The sequence below is a fragment of the Aulonocara stuartgranti genome, assembly GCF_965226115.1.
Source record: "Aulonocara stuartgranti genome assembly, chromosome: 19".
Lineage (NCBI taxonomy): Eukaryota > Metazoa > Chordata > Actinopteri > Cichliformes > Cichlidae > Aulonocara > Aulonocara stuartgranti.
This window is the reverse complement of record NC_138955.1, coordinates 22,824,471-22,849,079: the sequence shown is the minus strand read 5'-3', so window position 1 is coordinate 22,849,079 and position 24,609 is coordinate 22,824,471. Positions and strand designations below refer to the sequence as shown.

General features: G+C 41.4%; 1 protein-coding gene and 1 long non-coding RNA gene across 4 annotated transcripts in view; one reads left to right on the top strand and one right to left on the bottom strand.

Annotated features, from left to right (window-relative positions):
* The window catches only part of rab11fip5a (RAB11 family interacting protein 5a (class I)), a 30,711-nt gene extending 11,513 nt beyond the window's left edge, over positions 1–19,198 (bottom strand). For 2 of the 3 annotated variants that reach the window (XM_082516986.1, XM_082516988.1), the window contains exons 1-3: positions 18,274–19,197; positions 2,540–3,051; positions 1,492–2,077 (exon numbers count right to left, since the gene is read on the bottom strand). In XM_082516986.1, coding sequence (XP_082373112.1) covers positions 1,492–2,077; positions 2,540–3,051; positions 18,274–18,650 — 1,475 coding nt within the window. In that variant the 5' untranslated portion in view covers positions 18,651–19,197. Of the gene's footprint in view, positions 1–1,491; positions 2,078–2,539; positions 3,052–18,273 lie in introns of all 3 variants that reach the window. The other variant, XM_082516987.1, reaches the window with a different exon arrangement.
* Positions 19,199–19,743: 545 nt separating this feature from the next.
* On the top strand, positions 19,744–24,241 carry LOC309695958. Its single transcript, XR_014273268.1, has 2 exons — positions 19,744–20,340; positions 21,928–24,241. It is a non-coding gene; the product is annotated as an uncharacterized lncRNA (long non-coding RNA).
* Positions 24,242–24,609: the final 368 nt, after the last annotated feature.

The window sequence follows — 24,609 nt, the reverse complement described above, 5'->3', positions numbered from 1 at the left end:
CTGGAGTGGCCTAGCCAGTCTCCAGACCTCAACCCCATAGAAAATCTGTGGCGGGAGTTGAAAGTCCGTGTTGCTCGGCGACAGCCCCAAAACATCACTGCTCTCGAGAAGATCTGCATGGAGGAATGGGCCAAAATACCAGCTACTGTGTGTGCAAACCTGGTAAAGACCTATAGTAAATGTTTGACCTCTGTTATTGCCAACAAAGGTTATGTTACAAAGTATTGAGTTGTATTTTTGTTATTGACCAAATACTTATTTTCCACCCTGATTTACGAATAAATTCTTTACAAATCCTACCATGTGGATTCATGGATTTTTTTTTTCCACATTCTGTCTCTCACAGTTGAAGTGTACCTCTGGTGCAAATTACTGACCTCTGTCATCATTTTAGGTGGGGGAACTTGCACAATCGGTGGCTGACTAAATACTTTTTTGCCCCACTGTATGCACTTGTGTTAGAAGTGGATATAAAATAAGACGAGGTTTTCTTCCCCCACTTTCTCCCTGCCCATAAACACACACACACAACCTGTAATAGAAGAATGATTTCTTTTTCCCAGCTCACATCATCATCTTTCCAATGAAATGAACATTATTACTGAAGCATATTACAGCGTGCACAAGGTTGAAAGTTGACAGAGCTAATTTCACAAGAGCAGCTCTCCTCCTCCATCTGCACTGCAGATACCTGCTGTAACCAGAGACTGAAACCAGGAGGGATATGTGCAAAGCTGGAAGCAATTTCTAGCTGTGATGCTGGTGCACAGGAAGTAAACATCTACGCCGTCATTTAACCCTCCTGAGAATGGGTTTAAGTTACGCTTTTGCTGCACTGTGAGCGTCATCGGTTTAAGCAAATAGTGGTAGACAACAGATATCGTGCAATGTCACGCCAAATGAGGTGCTCCACAGGAAATTGAGTGCTAATTTAGAGCCAGGAAGGAAGTCTGTTTCACTGCTACTCAAAACTGTTTGTCAAAACCTGTCACTGCTAGCCTCTGTCGTAGCTTGGTTGCCATGTCTGGTGGCAGTGGCCTGTACTCACTGGCTGTATCTGGCAACCTGCACTAGAGAGGCTAGAGAAAATTTTGTGCAGAGATTCATTTAGAAATTCATTTCAAGATCATTGATCTTGAAATAAAATGCACATTTAAAGATTTTATCTAGTAATACTAGGGTAACACCGCTATAACACTTTCTGTTACTCGAACACGCATTTGCATTCTGCTCTGCTGCCAAAATATCATCTTACACATCAAAAACATTCTTTGATGCCCTTATGATTGCTAAAGTAAGATAAAACGTATACGGGTCACATGCAATTACGCACCTCACTTTGTGAGTAATGATACTGGAAGTCTAAATGTGCAGGTACAAACTCTCAGCAGGCACTTTGTTTTTGGTTGCTTTTGACCTTCATTCAAATAATATTTGCACCAAAGGTTTAAACTGGTCGGACGTCTTCTCTGTGATCAGTGTGTATCTCACCTGGGTTTGCTCTGCGAGTCCTTTGATCCAAACCATCCCCTTTGTTTCTCGTCAGTTGCAGCATGGGCCCGCTCGCACTCATCCTTGGGCTGACTCTGTCCCTTCCCCGCATGAGAGAAAAAGTTCCTCCTCTGCTTTTTCCCCTGGAGGTCCCCCGCCTCCACTGTGGAAGCAAAGGACCATGACGTGGCTTCTGTCGGAGCAGCCTGTCCCAGGCGCTCCTCGTTTTCACCCAGCATCGGGCCGCTTTTCTCCAGAGCCGCAGCTATGGCTGCTTTTTCCTCCTCGCCGGGCTTGTCAAAGGACCAGCGGCGCCCATCTCCCACACCACCTTTAGGGAGATCTATGGAGGCCTGCTGACTGAGGTTCTGTAGAGACACGGAGAGAGGCATAGACTTCTGCAACAGTCCCAGGCCTAAAGAACCTGCAGGTTTTCCTGAGCCTGGGGCCTGGGGCTGCACGTTGTAAGAATGGCTTCCGTTGATGCAAACAGTGGGCTGAGGCACTGCAATGGTGATCTCACCGGCCTCATCACCAAACTCGCATTTGAGAGACGAAGACTTGGGCGACGTGTTTGCTGTGTGCTCTGCAAATCGTGGCGAGGAGGAGGGAATGGAAGAAAATTGAGAACAGAGGAAAACATATGACTTTACTCGATTAAACTTCAGCTGGTAAAGCCTTCTTGACATTTTCCTGACAATGTCTTTCAAAACAGAGCTGATCAGTGTTTCTGGCAGACAAAGGTGTCAATGAAAATTTACCCACGATTGCAGAATCTTTTCTACAAACTGTGCTTCGTAGTGCAGCTTTTTAAACCCTGCTCTCAGTGTAGATGAGATTTCAGGGAGCACAACTATCAAGAAATAGAACTTCCACATGTATAACTTTAACTTAAAGTCTGTGACATTTACAGAATAACCTCGAAAACTCTTGCTAACAAATATTTCTGTTCCTTTGGTTGAAACACAACAGCTAACAAATCCATGTTCTAGACATTATCATACAAGAAGAATATTTCACTTTGATACTAAAGTGACAACAAGCTCACCTGGGCTGTTATCTGCTGTCAGGTTGCTGCTGTTACTGGGCGAGTTAGAGAGATCGGACACCACCACGCTGATACCGGCCGTGGGACTGAGGCTCCCACCCCGTGACGATGACTCGCTGCTCTCCGAGCCCAGGGACGTGCTGGACCGAGTGTCGGACGATTTTCGCAACTTTCCCCTCAAAAAGAAAGTTCTCATCTTGCTCCTCCGGACCTCGCCCCCTTCGTCGTCCTCATAATCCTCCTCTCCGCCTCCGTCGCTAGGAAGTCTTTGGCGCATGCGGTACAAAGAGCCATACCCACTCGGCAGGACGGCCGAAGAGGAGTCCTCGTCGCTGGATCTCCTCTTGCCTTTCATGCGCTCCTTCAGCTTGCCGAAGGTGGAGGCGCTTTTATCTTTGATGACGAGGTCGTACATGCTAGCTGTCAGGTTGTCGCGGGTGAACTGGATGGTGACTTGAATGTCTCCCCGTTCCTTCTCCTTCTTCCCCGTCTTCGAGTTGAGCCTGTACCACCTGCAACAGAAAAGAATCCATTTGCATGATTAACACACAAACACTATCACTCTCCAGTGAAAAGGCGTGTGAAAAGAAGTGAAAAGAAGCTGTATTATAGCATATTCAAATGTGCTGCTTTTCACTAGTTCATATCATCTTAAAGTATGTGTGTTCTGACTATCAGCAAAGGCTTATTTTTTATAGCTTCATGTTATTTGATACTTAAACCGGGCTTCTGTGCGTGCCCGGAAAAGAGCTGCAGAGTGCGAGGAACTATTTTGTGCACCTGTGGTTCCAGGTGCTCGTCACGGATCTGACAGCTGACCAAATCCAGAACAACCTCCTGAGAAAATATATTATGCATCATATTGAAAAATGCACAGGTGCATCTTTTTCCGCTGTCAATAAAAATCCAAACACAGAGCTGAAATGTTCTGGTGTTGATTACTCTTCTTACTATAGTAACAACAACTCAAAGTGCTTTTGTGACGAATCACATTAACAATTAGTTCGCCGCTGCGTGCAGCCATGAAGCAGTGTGAATGACTGTATTGTGATCATGAATGGGGCTAATCTGTCCTCGCACAGGGTAACAGGGTGTGTGAGTATCTGCGACCTACTAATACCAAACAGCTGTGCGTCCTGACATACCACAATACCCTGCGGGAGGCCCCTTGTTTTTGTTGTCAGGGCCGGTAAGCAAGAACAATGAAGTAAAACAATGCTCACTTCTGATGTAACACTCAGCGCCCCACATGAATATGAAGGCCTGAAAAGTGTGTGGAACGGTGCCACCAAGTTCACTGCACTGTGACTCATAGGAAAGTCTCATCTGATCTGTAGTGACTGGTTTAAAAAAAATTAAATGAGTGAGAAAAATTCCCCAGTTAGCATAAATATGCTGCCAACGGGAAGTTGTCAGCTCTGTCAGGAAGACAAACAAACAGGCCTCAAACGGGTATCTGCTTATAGATTTTTCACTTCCTGTGCTACTGGGTGGCCACATTATTATAAACCTCACACCTCCACCGCATCATCTCTTTATTCATATGTGCATTACGAAGCTGAGGGGCAAATACGTAACCAAAGTGAACATTCACCATTGTTCTGAGAAAGAGTACAGACATCCATAGATATAAAGCAGGGTATCCACACTATATTCAAGGTACATTTGGAGAGACAAAAATACTTTCTTTGTCAAGTAAACAACTATTTTTATATCTTTTGAAATATTCAGACAACTTAAGCTGGTGTTGTGATATAGTATATAAATTTGAGCCTTTTTAAACGAAATATTTCCTGCAATGAATTCTTCAATACAGTTTATCTGAGACGTTAAATAACGGTCATTAACTAAATCAAGTGTGCTTACATGTAATTTTCTGATTGCATTAAATGGTTGTGAAACTTCTTATTGCACAAATGACAAAACAGGATGTTAATAAGGTTGTCGAAATTGCTTCATGATCAACTACAAATGTTCTGTTGAGTAAACAAGAAAATCTAAATGTCGTGCACTGGAAACTCAAACGTGCAACTGAGGAAAGTTACAAGAACAGAGGTTTAAGAATCAAAGGCAAAACATGAAAGCTCCAAAATGAAAGAAAACGGGGACTACCCCACTCGTGTATGAGAAAGGAACCTCACACATTCGCCTTCTTAGAAACCAGAAAGCTTTTTATTTCTCCCCCACGGGATCCCTTCCTTTTTTCTCTAAACCTCCACTGTGACTCTGCAGAAACACTGAAGTTGAAAATTAACACGGGTGTTGCTGCATTGTTGCAACATTGTGGCACAGGTTTAGCATGTTGTCATGCTAACATCATGTACAGGGAGTGCAGAATCATTAGGCAAATGAGTATTTTGTCCACATCATCCTCTTCATGCATGTTGTCTTACTCCAAGCTGTATAGGCTCGAAAGCCTACTACCAATTAAGCATATTAGGTGATGTGCAACTCTGTAATGAGAAGGGGTGTGGTCTAATGACATCAACACCCTATATCAGGTGTGCATAATTATTAGACAACTTCCTTTCCTTTGGCAAAATGGGTCAAAAGAAGAACTTGACAGGCTCAGAAAAGTCAAAAATAGTGAGATATCTTGCAGAGGGATGCAGCAGTCTCAAAATTGCAAAGCTTCATCGAACAATCAAGCGTTTCATTCAAAATAGTCAACAGGGTCGCAAGAAGCGTGTGGAAAAACCAAGGCGCAAAATAACTGCCCATGAACTGAGAAAAGTCAAGCGTGCAGCTGCCAAGATGCCACTTGCCACCAGTTTGGCCATATTTCAGAGCTGCAACATCACTGGAGTGCCCAAAAGCACAAGGTGTGCAATACTCAGAGACATGGCCAAGGTAAGAAAGGCTGAAAGACGACCACCACTGAACAAGACAGCTGAAACGTCAAGACTGGGGCAAGAAATATCTCAAGACTGATTTTTCTAAGGTTTTATGGACTGATGAAATGAGAGTGAGTCTTGATGGGCCAGATGGATGGGCCCGTGGCTGGATTGGTAAAGGGCAGAGAGCTCCAGTCCGACTCAGACGCCAGCAAGGTGGAGGTGGAGTACTGGTTTGGGCTGGTATCATCAAAGATGAGCTTGTGGGGCCTTTCCGGGTTGAGGATGGAGTCAAGCTCAACTCCCAGTCCTACTGCCAGTTTCTGGAAGACACCTTCTTCAAGCAGTGGTACAGGAAGAAGTCTGCATCCTTCAAGAAAAACATGATTTTCATGCAGGACAATGCTCCATCACACGCGTCCAAGTACTCCACAGCATGGCTGGCAAGAAAGGGTATAAAAGAAGAAAAACTAATGACATGGCCACCTTGTTCACCTGATCTGAACCCCATTGAGAACCTGTGGTCCATCATCAAATGTGAGATTTACAAGGAGGGAAAACAGTACACCTCTCTGAACAGTGTCTGGGAGGCTGTGGTTGCTGCTGCACGCAATGTTGATGGTGAACAGATCAAAACACTGACAGAATCCATGGATGGCAGGCTTTTGAGTGTCCTTGCAAAGAAAGGTGGCTATATTGGTCGCTGATTTGTTTTTGTTTTGTTTTTGAATGTCAGAAATGTATATTTGTGAATGTGGAGATGTTATATTGGTTTCACTGGTAAAAATAAATAATTGAAATGGGTATATATTTGTTTTTTGTTAAGTTGCCTAATAATTATGCACAGTAATAGTCACCTGCACACACAGATATCCCCCTAAAATAGCTAAAACTAAAAACAAACTAAAAACTACTTCCAAAAACATTCAGCTTTGATATTAATGAGTTTTTTGGGTTCATTGAGAACATGGTTGTTGTTCAATAATAAAATTATTCCTCAAAAATACAACTTGCCTAATAATTCTGCACTCCCTGTAGATATAAATGTACAGTTTAAGTATCAATTGAATTACATTCTAAAGTATAAGCTATAATGTTAAAATAGCATGGATTATTCTCGTCAGTGACCTCCTGACCCAGTATGAACCTTCCAGATCCCTCAGGTCATCTGGATCCGGTTTTTTATCAGTTCCCAGAGTCAGAACCAGACACGGAGAAGCTGCATTCAGCTTTTATGCTCCTTATATCTGGAACAAACTCCCAGAAAGCCTCAGATCAGCTGAAGCACTCAGTTTATTTAAATCCAGGTTGAAGACTCTTCTACCTGCATTTGAACAAAACACCAAATCCACACTGTTAAGCTTAAATTTCAAAACATACATTTTAACTACTGATTTTATCTACTGTTTTTTTTTAATCAATTTTAAATCATGCTTTTTATTTGTTTTTGTTCTTTAATGTCTCTGTAAAGCACTTTGAATCACCTTGTTGTCATTTTCCTAGGGATTAATGAAGTATTCTGATTCTGATTGCAGATTGGTTTAGATTACTTGCTGCTGAAATCTTAGATGACCCAAGAGTGTAAATATATGCTGCACATGTATGCTGCTAATAAAAAAGCTGCAGAGGCCAAGAATGAAAACTTTGTGGGGGGCTTGTTTCTATTTAGAGAACAACGTGCACAGCACTACAAGACATTAATAACACATTCAACAGTCAGGGTTGTTATCTTCGCTTAACGCCAATAGGCAAAAAATGCTTAACCTATGAGATAAACACATACTTATGAGACAAATTAGCATTTGCCAGCTTACCAAGCTCCATCAGTCCAAGAAGCAAGACTGGAGAGGATTTAGTTTTAGACCAAAATGTTGAAAAACTGACATTAAAAAAAGATATTTAAGATTTAGAGCTAGTAATTAAAGCATAAATAAGTGTTTTAAATGCCTACATTTTGACTACAGCACCTGGTCAAAATGTAACATTATATTGAAGACACAATATAATGGAGAAAAAAAAGACTATGGAGTAGGACTGACAGACTCATGAACCCAACATGAAATCATCTAAATCTAATCAGAATACCAAACTCTCTTCTCTTCAATAGGGATGGGTATCAAAAACCGGTTCTTGTTGAGAACCGGTTCCCACTGTTTCAATTCCTTGGAGTTGTTTGCCATTTTTGCAAACGATTCCCTTATCGATTCCAGTCGCCCCGAATGACGTCACCACGTTGCAGAGCATCATTTACCTGGCAGGAAACACGGCGCATAAGCGGCTCAAACGCTCAAAAGTTTGATTATACTTTACGAGAACGGATGACAGCAGGGCAACTTGCAATACTTGCAAAGTAGAGATTTCATTTAAGGGAGGAAACACTACGAATATGCAAAAGCATTTGCTCACAAAACACACGATGACCTTAAATGAATGTCGTGATTTTAATTCTGCTCCGGACTCGTGAATCTCAACCCAGCAGCAGCGGTAACGTTTGCACGTTCTCTCCCGTTAATGCGGCAGGTAAATAATCAACTAACAGTGCATATTATGTTAGCGCGATCTGCCTTATTACAAAACCTGCCATTGCTGTGCATTTAGGTGACCATGATGAGAGAGACAGAGTCTGGCTCAGATGCTGGCAGTTCTCGCTGCAGTCTACCGGTAGCGTCTCCTTTCAGGCCAGGATAGACGAATCTCACCGAGCAGTGACTCAGTTTGTGGTCAAAGGCTTGCACCCATTTGCCACAGCAGATGCCCCGATTTTCAGTAAGTGAATGTGTTTAATTGTAGGCAGGGACATTACTGGATATTCTTGTGTAATTGCTACAGAAGAATTTCTGTTATACTTTGTTATTGCTACAGAAGAATATTTATTTTATTATTTTACATTTACAATTTCTTTTCCTGGGGATCCTGTGACACCCCATTGAAGAGCCGTAGGCTGTGGATCTCTTAAGATCTCACTGTTGGGTTTGTAAGGCCATGTTACTCCTAAATTTCTATCTTGTTCAAAGAGAAGATAAGAGAATCGATAAAGAATCTAATTGTTAAACAGAATCGAAAATGGAATCGGAATCGTGAAAATCTTATCAATACCCATCCCTACTCTTCAACCAATCTTCTGTTTGATTACAGAGGAACAGAGACGAGAAAGTCGTTTCTGGCAACAACACTGGCGTAATAGTAGGCTGCAGAGAAGAAATAACACAAGTCATATAATTCACTGCACAGCCTGTTATGTAATCATCATCGTCCTGCCTCTGACCTCAAGTTCAGCCCTGAAAACATGGTAACACCCAAGAAGAATGTCACTGAAAACAATTAGTAAAGCAACTCTAAAAGTCAAACTCCAAGAGGCGCGACTAATGAGCAGGTGGAGCTCGGCGTATAAGGAGAGAGGAATGCTTTTTACGGCCCAAGAACAAGAGAACTATACCTCACAGAAATGAGGCAACAATGGAAATCTGCCACTTGAGCACGTTGTTTTCATTAACGAACCAGATATCATTCACACACATGAAAAAGGCGTAGGCAGGAGCAGCACTCCAATGAAGCAAATACATACAGCCTATAAGCCTGGGTCTTATGTTTCTACGTTTGCTGAATGATGAGTTTGAGGCTGATTTAGTCTAATCCAGATAAGGTATTTATATTGGCGCGTTTCATTAAGACAAATCCTTTTAAGGGATTATTGAGCAACATGTCAACAAAGTCAATTCCTCAGCTCTGAACTTGTCTATTTTCTTTTTAATGTTTGGAGCCAAAACAGATTTTTTTGTGTGGGCTCATTCTCCTGTCACTAATAATATGTCTCAAACGCCTGTTAGGTGTGGTTTCGAATTTCACATCGACGTGTCAACAATAGTATCGGTCCTCCTCCTGGCACGTCAGCCGAGGTGGGGTTCACATTCCAAACACAGGGCCAGGGAAGCTATGCAAGGTTTCCTCAGGGATACTTAGTACTACAGCCACCATCACTAACATTACAGGGATTGTAATTCATTAAAAATATGTACATCTTTCTCTAAACCTGCACACGGTAACATTTTGTGCCTTTGTCTTCTCAAAATAACATTTCTAACTGGTCATATAAAAATAAAGAAGTTGCAAAATACTTAAAAGGCCACGTACAGTTCCGTTGTACGTGCACCTGTTCTTGCCTGATGCATGACTAAGCTTGACAATAATAAATGTGAACAACAAGTAAAACACACAAGAGGCCCAAATACAGAAACTGCAAGAGAGACAAAAGCAGCAACCTACATTTTGTAGCCCACATACTCAGGCAGAGCACAGCCTGCTACCGAAGAGGAGCCAGTTTCCCAAAAGCATCATCCCACACAGAAACTGTATAGTTCACTAAGGCCATCGTGCAAACACGGTTTTCGTTATAAGCACTAAGTGAAAACACAATAAAGATGGAAAATGTTCTTCTTGTTTTTGGGAACTTGTGGAAGTCTAAACAGGCTTTTAATTGTCATAAGAGAGGGAAAAATGCCATTCCAGAGCTGCAGAGCATAACTACACATCTGCTTCCCCATCTTGGGAAAACAGGAAATCACAACACTCCACCCCATCCCAGCAACACACCACCATCTCCTCAATCTCCCTGATCTACCACAGAGCAGACAGGAAGATGTTCCCACTCTGAAGCTGCTGTCTTATTGCAGACTTCAACTTACAGGCTATATGTCAATCCCTAGAAACCACCCTTCGGAGCAGACGAGAGCTGAAATTACAACACAAGTAGGCTATCAACTCGTTTCATCCAGTGTGTAGTCGGCCTCTGTGAGCCTCTGTGGTATCGGGGCCAGACACAAGAGTGAAATGAAACCATTGCCAAGGGCGTGTGAGCTGTGGAACTTAGCAGCACATGATTTAACAAATATGTTGGCATTTAAGGTCGTATCGCTCTCTTCTTCTCTTTTTTTTGCGTTTATCTAGCAGAAGCATCAGACGGGTTTCAGTTTCAGGGAGTACACTCCAGGGACACGAGTGCAGAGTGCATCTTGCACTACAACTTTAGAAAACACAAGCAAGTGAAGAAACTTTGTCACTTCTCGAACAGTCTGTCACATTTAGAAATGAAGCTAACAGCTTTTCTAGCAGCTCTAGAGGGCTGTGCTCATGCTAACGCACAAGGACTTCAGTAGATGAGAGTATTTTTGAAACAAAAACCTTTACCAAAATTTCCAACACACTACAAACTGCTATATTACAGCGTAATCCAAAAAAACCCCAAAAAACACAAGGTTTTCTTTTTAACAATACTCTGTTAGGAATCTTCATCAATGTTCGGCTCTAGTGCTGGCAGGGATTGAAGGTAAGAAAAGGGTCAACTTTTTATCCAAAATGATGAAATGATTCAGCAGAAAATTCATAAAATAATGAACAATTACAGCCAAAACAAAGGATATAGTGAAAAAAATACAGCAGTCAGTGGTCTTCAACAATGATAGCAGACCATCACCTCCATATCATATCCAAGTGCATAAAAAAGGATGCAAGCAGTGTTGTTCATTTGAGTTACCAACACTGAACACTTCCCATTACACCTTTCTGAATTAATTAGGCCAACAAGCCCTTCAGGAATACTGTGGGTAATACTGGTAATATGCCCTGGATTCCTGCTTCCTCAGCAGAAGAAGCAGACAGGCTGTGAGACCCAAACCACATTCCACATCTGGATGCTATGAGCGAAAAACCTACCGACCAACTTCCCTCCCAATTCTTTAAAACCACATAGTCGCAGATACATATTAGGGATAAATGAGTGATAAATAAACCTGGACATGAATGCTCGTTGTATAAAAACTAGATAGACTGCAATAACAGACAGAAAAAAAGAATCCACAATAAAAGAAAATGCAAAATAAAAATAAATGCAGATTACAGAATACTAACGCAGGCTATGCCAAATAATACATTGTAATCAGGTTTTAAGCTATATCTACAAGAATCAGGCACTAATATGCAAGGCCACCAGAAGACATCCAAGAACATTTTTTGCAACGCAAAGTTTGCCACATTCTTGCCACCACTGCGTTCCAGTGTTTCAGTCTGAAAAGTAGCCGAAATGTGACGCTCGAGTCTGCCAGCTTTCCAAGGTTTATGTACAACAACTACCATTAAATATCTAAGTACCGAGTAAGAAAGAAGCAAATGAGAAGAAAATTAGGCAACAGAGCTAAGACTTTCAGGACGGGGGACTCAATGGGAAACTTAAGCAATCGGGCATGTATAACTTTTCCCTATCATCTTTCAATAAACTGTATTTCCCTCCTGAATGACTACTTAACTCACCAGTGATGCTCTGCAAGTAACAAAGAGGTATTCACTACAGATTAACTCACATTATCTAACCCCTTAAATTACCTTAGTTTAATCACATCACTACTCATTACCTTCATCATAAAAAAAATTAAAATCAGGGGATTGTTCATCGACTTACGTAGAGTCTAATAAACTTAAGAGATTTCTCATGATTCCAAATGTAATTTGGTCATCAAGGAAAAGCAAGAATGTTTGCATTTTTAATTTTAAAGTAGTGATTACACTTCAATCTTGACAAAAAGCAAGCATTAGCTATAAATACAAACTCCAAAGGTACCCCTCACTGCCACTGTTAGTAACCACTATACTGATGATATTATACAATATGCCACACTATGGCACAATGCTAATACTAGAGAGGAGCTAACCTGGCATCACTTTAAAATAACTTTACATTAGCATGCTAGCTATTTGACTAGCTAGAAATACACGAAAAGGCAGCAATGTTAGCTGACCTAGATCTGGAAGCAAGTCAAACTCATCTAGCAATTGTGGCCTGCTACAAAATATTAGCAAACAAAACAGCAGTCATCCTCTATGTGCGCCTCCTCTCCTTTACTTTCTGGCTTTGTTGAATACAACCAGATGGTCTGATGAGATTTTTGTGATGTAGACACACACTGCCTCTCCATCACTCAGGAACATATCCCTCGAACGACCAGTGGACTCCTGCATACTCGGCTATCTGTATAATCTATACAGATTATTGTCTGAAAAATCTCCATGGAAAATTTTCCCAGAAAGCCATGCTACATTTATATTATCTAGGGTGACTTAACAGGTCACACTGTTATATAACTTTTAATGTCCATTAGACTAGATTTTCTCCAGCTTGTAGCTACTGAAAGTCTGTTGGCTCTTAGCAGAGGATTTTTCTGGATCTACATCTCTCTCTCTCACACACAGAAATAAACACACCATCTTCCTGCCTCACTCAGCAAATAGACGTTCAGCTCTCAGGCCTGAAACAACATCACAGATTTTCTTCCTACACATACACAACAGGGTAGGGAACTGTGACAGAGAGCCGATACAAAGAAGAAGTTGTAAAGCACCAAATCTAAATATATAATCTTAGCACAACAAGAAGCACTGAACCAGTAAAGAATCACTGGCAGGCAGCAAACAATAAATAAATAAATAAATAACTGAATAAAAGAGCTGACATTTATACTCTTGGGAAGAAACTTGATTATAAAGGAAACCTGAATATGGCAAATCTGATAATCAGCAAAAGCCTGGCAAAATGAATTTTCTGTTAACAACATGGGTTCCCTGGTATGCATGCTGCACTGGCAGGGCCTTTGTAGCTTCTTCCTGACAGACCCAGTAGGGGAATTCACCGAACGCCCACCTTTCCAGTAATCTGCTCTACACCAGTAATGCAAAATGCAAATATGCTGTGGTCACTCTTTTGAAGGAAGATCCACTTCTATCTTTGTTTCTTGAAAAGAATTACTGAAGGAGGAACATATTTGATATGTTTTCTTTTACTTCTTTCATTGCTAACTATGAATATAAACTGTGTTTTTAATACTCTTACATACTTGTGTAAAGCTTCTCTGTTACTACAAAAAGTTACCGAACCTAGAGTGCTTATTGATTGAAATTGCCTCAGTTTTCACTGTAGGCAACTTTCACAATAGATTCATGATTTATCATTTTGCAGTCTTACAATGAGTCAAAACTCCAATATTTTCAGTGCCATGCATATTCAAACTAAAATAAAAGGTGAAAATCTCATTTAAACCAGTTACTAGATATATTTGATGTATTTAAAAAAAATCATTACCATTGATTTTGTCATGAATTAGGAACAAGTCAAGGTACTAAACACCGTTTTAGCACCAACTTAGTCATTTTGTACCCTTCAACAAATTTGATACCTTTTTGAATATTTGAGCAATTAATATTGAAACTCTACTACCAGTAAACACTTGATTTTGATAGCTTTTCTTAATTTGTTAAGCTAGCAATAGATAACTAGCTTAAGCTAACATTAGCTACATGATAAGGTTGAAAACATTGTCACTATGGGACTTTTTGTTTTAGCTGACTTGTTTAAAGAAATTAAACCAATACATGCACTTGATGACACATACATACAAGACAAACTGGCAGCATCCTCATTGGTTTCATACAAAAATATGGTATAACACTTTTATTAAAGCATTAAGCTAGCCAGTCCTGGAGAAACAGAAGCTAGCAAGTAACGCAACCTTTCTGACCTACAGACACAATAATGTAGCTAAATTGTTTAATGACATATTCCTTGAAGTAACAATTGTGCTACTCAGTTAAACGTATCGGAGGTTGCAACTCATGTTAAAGATAAACACTTGGTTAAATTCATTACCAACACTTTTCCTCTCGCATTCTTGGGTTTTAAAAAGGCAAGTAAGACTCCATCTAAGTCAAAAGGCTCAGCTCAAAGCGAAGTCCTGTGTTAATGTTGAATTACAAGTTGTTTATCGATTCATTTTTAACAGAATCACAAGGCAAGTCAAATGAGCAGAGTTAACTCATGCAGTCCAATATAAATGCGTCCAAATTTAAAGCTCATTCCTCATTTCCACTCACTGACTGGAACATGCTGATTCAGAAGTACACTGTATGGAAAATGATGAATCCTGCAGACAATAAAAGTCAGAAAATAGGGTGGCTGGGGGGGTAGAAATATACAGTGTGATGCTTCAAACTCTTCCAAAGGGCTAACTATTAAAATCTGTAAAGTTACAGATGCACACCTTGCTTCTTAACCTCTGCTAAAATAATTACAAGGCTGTTGTCACTGCATTATTCTGTGTTTTCCCATTAAATTGCATGGCAGTCTAAAAGGAAAGGTCACTTTTAATCTCGTTTCATGGTTGTTGAGTGAGTTGAAAAGCTACCGGTTCTCTTTCTAACCTTATGTAAGCCGTCTATCAGTCGTACTTTCATCATGTTTTTATTATCAGATTTTACTGCCATCATTTATGTTTCCCTCTAGATTTGATCACCATCCAAAAAAAACTCAACTAACACAAACAGCACACTTGAGGAAACCAATTTTGCATTGTGTATGTCAAACTAGACTTCTCGTCTTTCTCATGTTCATTTTCCTTAAAAATATTTAAATATTGTCACCTTAATGATCGTATATGTATTCAAACCATGTATACAATGAATGGAAAGTTACATAAAATGATCAACCTGATGACAAAATGTTCTCCAAAGCAGAAGATCACAGTAATGATGGAGAGGGGTACGTTAAGTGTCAAGCATCAACTGTCAACTCAAACTGAATATTAATAAACTGAGCTGTTTTGTCCCATTTTCACTGTAACACTTTATTTTCTGGTTTCGACAAACAGTTCAGTTCAATTTGGTTTTGAACTTTAGGGTTGCATTCGGAAGGGCATTCGGCATAAGCTCTGCCAAATCAAGCATGTGGAGCGTCCCGCTGTGGTGACCCCTTGTGAAGAGGGAGCTGCCAAAAGTAGCTACTACATTTAACAGGGTTCTATCAAAACACAATCTACTGAAGTTGTTCATTAGTTATGATCACTAGCGTGTACAGCACTGTACATCTAAAAAAAAAGAAAAGAAAACGAAAAACATGTCAACAATAACACAGTTTGACTTGAAGAAAAATAGTATTTTTGTACCAACAAGGTGATTCCCAACGAGCTATTAGCCGAAAACTTTGTATATCTCAGCATGGTGTGCAATTTGAAACAGAAACTAGACAAGTGGAGGCGAAAAGAAAAAGTAGTAAGCCTAAAAAACAAAAGAAAAACCATCTTGAACAGTATTTGAAAACAATATTCTTCAGTTGGTCCATCTACTGTTAGAGGAATTCCAGTGTACACAAGAACTGAGCTTAAAAGCAGTGGCAAGAGGTCCTAGAGAGTGACGAATCTTAATATTAGTACATTAATATGTATAAGGGAGTTAGGAGAGAGACACATCAGTGAGCATCTACAGCAATCTGTAAAACACGGTGGAGGCTTAGTCATGGTTTGAAGCTGCATCTCAGTCAGTGGTGTCGGAGAACTTGTAAAAACTGATGTAAATATGAACACGCAAAGTAATGTCAGATTTTAATGCACCATGCAATATCGGTTTTGAATGCAGCTGATTGGCTACTGCTTCATTTTTAAGCATGGAATTGATTCCAAGCATATGGACAACACAGTAAAAGCATACCTTGATAGAAAAACACACAATGGACACTGTCAGTCATGGATTGGCCTCCAGTGTGGGATCATCTTGACAGAATGAAACAAAAGGCAGCTAAAATCTAAAGAAGAGCTTTGGAAGACCTTCCAGAAGCCTGGTGAACTTCCTAAAGAAAGCTGCCTAAGTGAACTCAGACTATGTTGAAGAATTAAAGTAAGTAAGTCATACCAAATATTGACTATCAAGCTTTTTAGAATTGTACAAACTGTGCTTTTGATTTATATACTGTATTTCCATGCATGTTTGCACATTTCAAAATGCACCTATTTCATAAAACATAACAGGCAGTTCAAGACTTTTGCACAGTACTGTGAATCTCTTATTAGCTTATCTGTACTTCGCTAGCTTCCATATTTGTTAGACAAAGCTCTTATGAGAGTTTTTGTTTGAATCAAACTTTAAAAACTGGTGCACTTGAGAAATACAACAGGTTCTGCAGAAAACACATTAACATGCAGCAAACAAATACTACTTTTCTCAGAATGAGAATAGCCATTATCCTACAAAATGAAAAGCCAATACACTCAGGGGGGTTTGTTGTAATAACCTCACAAGGCCTAATACGACCAGAGGCTTATAGTAGTAGCTAGTAGTTGGAAGTATCTTTTTAAAATGAGCAAACTTTTCTATTTGTTCTAAGTTCCTGTTTGAACATTTCCCATGATTTAATGCAAGAGTAGTCAGAACATACAGGATCTGATTGTGTAGCAAAACTCAGAGAACAGGGAGCGAGCAGATGCTGAATACCTTCAGCCCACAGGTAGCCTTTCTTGTCTTTAAATTATACACGCATTGGCTGGGTATAGTGTTTTGGTGTTGGAAGAATAAGAAGAAATGTCTAATTATAAGCTTTTTTATGTATCAAAGTCAACTATTGTAAATCGTCGTGTTCAAATGTTTGTTTTGGGGGGTCTTTTGCAAACCTTCTAGCATATATTTTCTCTTCAGTAGCAAAGACGAGAATTGAAGCTGGAAGCTTTGAAAGCTGCTGGTGTTGCTAATAACCAGTGAACATTCACTGAATCCCACGTGAAGACACTGAATGTACCACAGCACCAAACTGCTGACACATCATCATCATCACAGGCTGGCTCTAACCTTCAATTGACCAGCTCCAACAGGGCCGACTGGAGGAGACTTGCTCCCCTTTCGTCTCAAATTCATGGCTCTGTTTGACTGAAAGCACACTTAGGTCAGGTGGCAGTCACTTAAAAGATTTTTAAAAAAACTGCTTCATGTGGCATTTTGTTAGCCAACACGACAAAACATAACATCTTTTAGTGTGGTGTCAGCATGATGGGGCAAGATCATGTACCAGTTCTGAGTAGCACTTATTGCTACTGTCAGATATAACAACTGGACTTACTTTTTTATTGACCCTGGTTTGGTGGATGAAAAGTAGAAGGGAAGCTCGTCAAGTTTTGGAGCAGTGGTACGAACACGCAAGCAGTAGGAAAACCTTTAGGTATCCAAAACCTTCCTGTAAATGTCAGATCTTTTGCTACTAGTGCCTTTGAACCATCAGTGCAAAACCCACCTTTTTATCTAACAGCTAACTGCTTATGTGCCATTATTACTCAACCTACAAATGTCACACATTTCGATATTCTCTGAAGGTGTTGAAAGGTGTTATCAACAAAAAAAGAAAAGAAAAGCTCCTGTTTGCACCATTAGAGAGATGCACAAAAAAAAAAGAAGATTTCTGTTACCATGAAAAAGAAACGGAAAGATTCCTCCAAAGATTTATCACCAAACTTCCTGCTGTAGTGGGCGGGGCTTGTGTGAAACAGCATGTTATTGCTAAAAATACCTTGAAGCTTTATTGGGATCATGTAACTGTTGGTTAATCCCTGGATTTGGGACAAGCATTAATCCAGCTCTACTCTATGCCTCAGCTATGGGGAAACAACAGTTGTTGTTGGTGGGGTTTTTTCTTTTCTAAAGAACCGACCGCAAGCAGCTGATGATGTAAACATTGTGGAGGATGTGAGGTTTGCACAAGTTGTAGGGGAGCCTTGAGCCTCAGTGGGGAGTGCGCTGATGGTTGCTAAGAGTTAGTTTGGTCTGTCTGTGGGAGGAGGGAGGGTGTGTCTGCAGGGCCCTGATGCAGCACCAGAGATTTGACAGCTGTGTTTGTATCTAACAACAAACTGTGTGGCGAGTTAAACGGGACAAAAAGCGGACTGGACAAGAAAAAACACCCTTGACGGGTTCAAGGGATATGGGAAATTAGATAAAACAACAACACGTGAAAGCATATCCACGCAGCTTTTTTGCCACACTGTAGCAGGTTCTCGTACTAAAAACACACACACAACTATTACAAGCGGAGACAGTTGGACTTACTCGTTTTTCACGCATCTACTTTCGAGAAAGACTTTATCCAGAGGGATCACAGCCTGTCCGAGGAACACGTCCAGCCCAATGAGCGCCCTGTGCATCACCGTCAGGATTAGCTCGCAGCTCCCAGCCGGGTATCCGCTCTGCCCGCCGCTCTCCAGCACACCGGGCTGCAGCTCGAACGAGCACTCCTCCTTCCACTCCGGCTCGGTCGTCTTCTCCGCCACGCCGGTCGAGTACTTCTCCTTCCCGAGCTGGATGATGGTGTACACATCGCTGGTGCCGTGCTTGCCCTTGCCCCGTAAGCCCCTGCCTCTCAGAACCGTCACCTGGACGTGTGTCGGTACCCATTTCTGGTCCTCCGGTACGTTTAGCGAGGACATGTCCGTCCCCCCACCTCCTCCCTCCAGACAGACAGAACGACAAACCGACCGGCTGCGCACACACCGAGAGAGAGAGAGCGAAGGGAGGTGGTGGTGTCCGCCGCTTCCTCCCGGTTCTGGTTGTGCACAGTCACATCAGCTCCGGGGTCGTCGGCGGGCGGTGCCGCATTATGGCCGTCTGGCGTCTCTACAAAGTTGCCGTGGTTGCCGGTTGTTTCGTGCCCGGCTGCTCCTGCGATTCTTCAGTCTGCTCTGCGGCAGCAGCAGCGTCCGTCCCTGCCTCTCTCCCCCTGCCGCACGGGCCTGTCTGCGGCCAGCGACGTCACGCCTCTCTATCCTCCTTCTTCTAATGCAGGACGAGGAAGTTCAGCGCCGACTCGACACATGTCTGCATGCACGGAGAAATCACACACACACACGTGCCTGGGCTGTAACGTAGGGCCCGATGTATCCCCTGGGTGAAAGCTATTATTCAAGCATCACATCAACAACACTCCGCCCTTAACCTGTTTGTCTGAGTTACAAGCTGCACAACTACAAAGCCAGACGAAGTTTCCGTGACAGCGTGTGCCAACATAACTCCACCACAGCACACCAGAGTTATTAGAGTTTCCTATTTTTTTGTTATTATTATTTTGAGCTCAATTTAACTTTTTTGTTTTTAATTCAGTTTAGTTTTTTAGTTTTTTGTTAGTTTCACTTTAATTTTAGCATTTTAATTTTAGTGCTGTGTGAAATCTTGGCTTTGCTCTGATACCAAGTAAATACAGGGCCAGTATTACTGATTCCAATTATGATATGCAGTGGAGAGCAGTGTGTCATGATTTATCATTTATGAGCTGAATTTTCATTCATTTTAAAATTCTGAACACAAAATTCTCCCCACCGCAGGGAAAAGGGTAACACCACCTGGGTCTGGGTGCAATTCCCCCCTCCAGGGGCAAGGGTACCTAGACCCGGTTTGTAGAGTACGCTTGGGGAGTGTGATCGTGTGTACAGCGTCTCTTTATGTCTGTCTCCACATTGGTTGAGTGTGGAGTAAGTGCATATGAGAGCATGAGGGTGGGAATGGATGTTTGTGTCTGTGTGTGCCTGTATGTCTGTGTCTATATGTCAGGTTGGGTATCAGACGCCACCTCTCTGGGGACACCTCAGGCCCTCCAAGGTTTGGAGGCCTATCTCCACCCACCACCACTTCCCCTGCCGGTGGCGGACTCCCTCAGGTGTCGGTGTGTTGGTGGTTCTTTGTGTCTGGGGGTGGGCGTCCGGGTACACACCGGCTCACTCCTTGGCGGCCGCTTGTCGGGGCCTGGGGCCTGGGGCTCGCTCGGGCCCCTTTGGAGGTGGGGTGCCCCCGGCCTCTCGGCCTGGGGCTCGGTCACTCAGGCGCAGCTGGGGGCCGGCGGAGCTCACGGGCGCGTCACTGCAACTCCCCCTGACTTCTTCTCCGCGGCTGCTGGGCGAGCCCTCATCTGGGACTCTCCTCAGCTCTTACTGGAACAGTGGCGCGGCTGCCCCTCTGTTGGTCTTCCTTGGTCTCTTGTGTTCTGGGGGCCTCTGGATGTCTGGAGTTTTGATCTCCTCCATACCCGCTTCACACCCTGGAGGACGGGGCTGTGGCCCCCCCACACTCCCTAGCAGATCATTACATGGAGAAACCTTTGGAATGCAAGCATGCTGATCCACACAGGTATGCACACATGGGTATTCACAGACGCGGACTAAAGCTTTCTTGGCTGCTGCCTCAAAGCACACTGTGCGCTGTCTATCTTGCGTGCTGCACAATATCGTTCATTATTTAGTAAATATTGATATCTATGACTAGCTAGTTTATTGTGATGGTGCTTTGTTTTCTCTATTATTATGTTGCTCTTTGTTGTTTGCTGTCTCCTCTGTTTGTTTTTTTTGTTTGTTTTTTTTGTTTTTTTTCTCCATACAGGTGACCCAGGAGTTCTTTTTTTTTTCTCTCTCTCTTCCCCCCCTTCTCACCGTCTCTTCTCCCCTTTGGTTTTCTTTCTTTCTCTCCCCCTCTTTCTCTCATTCATTCCCCCTGTCCTATTTATTAAAAAAAAAAAAAAAAAAAAAAAATGACAAAGGATGAACTGAAGCTCTGCCATCACGTAATGTCGCATACTGCTGTTTCTGATGTCATTTAAAAAAAAATAAAAATAAAAATAAAATAAAATAAAATAAAATAAATAAAATTCTGAACACATTTTAATGACCACTCAATCACTTTGAGGTTTACTTTACCAATAATTTGTTAATACAAAAACGCATCTTTCAGTTGTTCATGTATTTTGAGTTTTAAGGAGACCTACAACCAATCGCGTCGCTCTATTATCAATAGAACACAATGAAGTGGATTAGTCCTAAATATCAGATCTTTCAGCAGATTGTGTCGTGGATACTTAAGCCTCCCATTTAGTGTTAAAATTTATTGATGTAGAGACCAATAATTTCATTCAGGGTTTACAGATCAGTTTGCTGACTGTTGTTTGACCACTTTTCCATCACTTTTATCTCAGTGTAATTCACTTCTAGACTGTATCTTTATCCACGCTGGTTGGTTTTCCATCACTGATCCATACAATGGGCAGATTGTCAGTCATTTATGATGATTTACAAATACTTTGTCTGAATTTGGATCGAATAACTGCAGAATTACATGCCTTCCCGATCATCCACTGTGTTAGCAGTATGCTAACACTTAGCTTCACACATCAGCTGGCAAGCTTATGAGTTCAAGTGTTTTCTGAAGACCTTTGGTTAGTTTTTCACAAACAGAGTATAACATTGTGTTTCTATTAGCATTGTGTACTTGTACAGAAGACCTTTGGGTATCTGTAATGATAAAAAATATAAAAGCCACGTTGTTTTAATCAGTCCTGCAGGCAGGATTTCCCCCATCGAAAGTGCCAAAGGTCATGACATTAAGTCAACAATAACTGGCATGTAGGTGACTACACGGATATTATTGGCACATCCTGTGTCACATGATGGTTTCACCGTATTTAATGTTTCCAGAACTCAACCGCAGATTATCATTTCTTGAAGGCTGTTTTTTCTAATGACACAGTTTGGCATAAATGTCAGTATATTCTTTCTCTCTGTAACAGGAGATGCACCGTCCCTTACTGAGTTCCCAGTCAGAGCTTGCCTCATGTTTACGGCATGTTTTAACCGATTGTGGTTGCTCATGTCATTTGTCAGGCTGTTTGCTGTTTACGGCTTCACATTTATGCCAGTTCGTTCTGTTTTCTTTTGTCCTGTGCAGACTTGTGGTCCTCTTACCCGTCCTCCACACTTTTCTCTTCACCAGTCAGACCCCCGTTTGTCTCTTAGCAGCTGTCACTGTGAAGAAGACTTGTTCCCTGTTGACTCGCCTGCTTCAGTCCATCTGAACTGACTTGACCTGCAGTGGAGAAAAACGCCATGTGACCCAGGGTCACATGTGAGACTGAGAGTGGCTGATGCCCATTAATGCTGAAGTGCCCATAACTTGCATGTAAGAAAGTCTAGAAATATCTACTGCCAATCACATCTTTTTACTGATGAAGTCAAAAGGTTCATTTATTTTAATTAAGAGTAATTATCTTAAACATTTTATACTATTTCTGCCTCCTCTGCTTCCTAGCCAGCGTCTCAGACTGGCTCAAAGTAAGTGTCAATCCAATATAATTTATCTAAAAATAAACCAGCAAAACACAAACGCCAAGGTTGATTGATGCCAAGTCGAACGAAATTGAGAACACAACATTGCACATCTTGGCCAGCTCATATAGCTTGGAATGCCCAGGTGAGCCAATTCATGACCCTCCCAGGCAAGTGTTAGAAAGCACAGGCCAGAACAACCTGCAAGACAGTGGGAGGAGCATCACATCTCTTACTGTCTTTCTTTCTTCTGCGTGTGCCACAATTACAGGAGTGGAATTTGCTGTGCAGGACTCGTGTGCCAGTTACCGATCATTTGCAATTTTTTTTCTTTCTGCGATAAACACAAACTCAGTCAGAAGTGGTCTTTTCCTAACATCGCCCCCAGCTTCCAATTTTCACACTAAAAGCTCATCCTCAAAGTAAATTTAAAGTTTTTCTTCCATAACCGTCATCTGTTCATGTAAAGTGCATCTGGGTTCTTAGTTTTATGTAATCCCACAAACAAGTCCAGGACTGTATAGAAGAAGAAGCTCTCTCAATTTCACCCTCGCCACCTTTGAGATTGACACTGGTTCAGAGCTCATATAGATCAGTATGAGATCATTCCTACAGTATGTAAAACTGGCTGGTGTCATATGAATGAATGTGCAGGAGTTGTGACCTAGAGACACTATGATGAGTAAGCTCAAATATGGAGGTATGACACATCCTACAAAAAAATCTATTTCACCTAATGTAGGGATTAGCACATGACGGATGATGCAACATTAAGTACATAAACATATGAATATATAATCAATTGATTTTAATTGAATTGAATTGCATCATTTTTTTCTACAGCCAGCATCTTTTTGCAAATTTACTGCTCACAGTAGTGCTGCATGTGTCTGATTGTTATACCCTGATTGCTGTTGCAGGGTTAAGATAGATTGTGTTTTACAAGGTAAGCTTAAGACTGAAGTACCTCAGCACCAATTCAGTCAGATCAGGCAGCAAGAAGACAAAACTTTAGGTGTTACAGCCTATTTTTTAGTGCCACTTGAAAAAGTAAATGTAGACTATGATGATCGCAGAATGACTGCAAACAGTTTGTCAGGATCTGTCTGGTGGTCATGATCTTTTTGCTGGGACCTGTTAGAGCTCGTTTGAGTTAAAAAAAAAATCTAAACTGAAATTATGCTTGACAGATTTTGGTTGGATGTCACTGGAGGGCAACCAATAGAGAATGACTGGACATGAGCTTAATATTTGATTAGATATGGTATCAATCTTGTGTTTAAAGCAAAAAGAAAAAACTTTCAACTCAAATTTGAAGTTTGTCTTCCAGTCAGAATCCAGGTTTTAGTTCAAACCTTTGGTCTTCTGCTGCCCAGTTATGAAATATTACTGCATGTGCCATCTCACAGTAACATGTTGCTTTTGCTGATGAGATTTGTTGGTGGTATTTTGACAGAAGCACTTGAAATTTTCCACTCAGGTAAAAAGCCTGAGTAAACAGGCTGGCTGTCAAGTGGTGACCAGTGGGGGGGATCACAGGCCACTTAAAGCTTTGTAACCATGAAATCTGAAGTAGAAGGAGAAGTTCAAAAGGCTGTGGGGTGGCCACTTCATGATAACACTTTCCTCTGGCCAAAAATCTCTTACCCCCTTCCTTATCTTTAATTGTCAAAACTTTCTCAACACTTAGCCTTTATGTAAGAATGTAACAGAGTGATGAATAAATATAAACAATGATTTGACTCTCACACTTTGTCATTGCCATAAAAAAATAGCTTTGTCCACTGTGTTCCCATTATTTTAGATACCAGAAATGTGTCAGCGATGTTTTATACAATTTCATCAGCCGCGGTTTTAATGAGATTTGGGAATGAATTCGTTTTAGGGTAACTAGAAGATGATAGTTTCAGAGTTTCGCCCGTTTTGCTCCACAGAAATGACACATGGAGCAAACACAGTTCTGATAAATGGTACTGTTGTAGAGACCCACCCTTTGGCACATCCCAGCACACCCACTCACTTCACCAGATGCACCTTGTTTAGTTCTCTCACCTTTGATTGGGTATGGTGCTTGTCCTCAATTGCAATCACCTGTCACACATTATATGTCACACATTATATAAGGACTGCATTCACTTTTGGGTCACTCTTTCTTCACTTCCACACGGGGCGGCAGCTGAGGTGAGGTTCTATTTGGGTTTTATTTTATGTATTGTTTAAGGGAATGAGTAACTTAAATCTGTTTTCCTGTTTTCTTTCAGCTGAGGAAGTCCATGTGTGTCTTTGTTTCGTTCCTTCTTTGCCT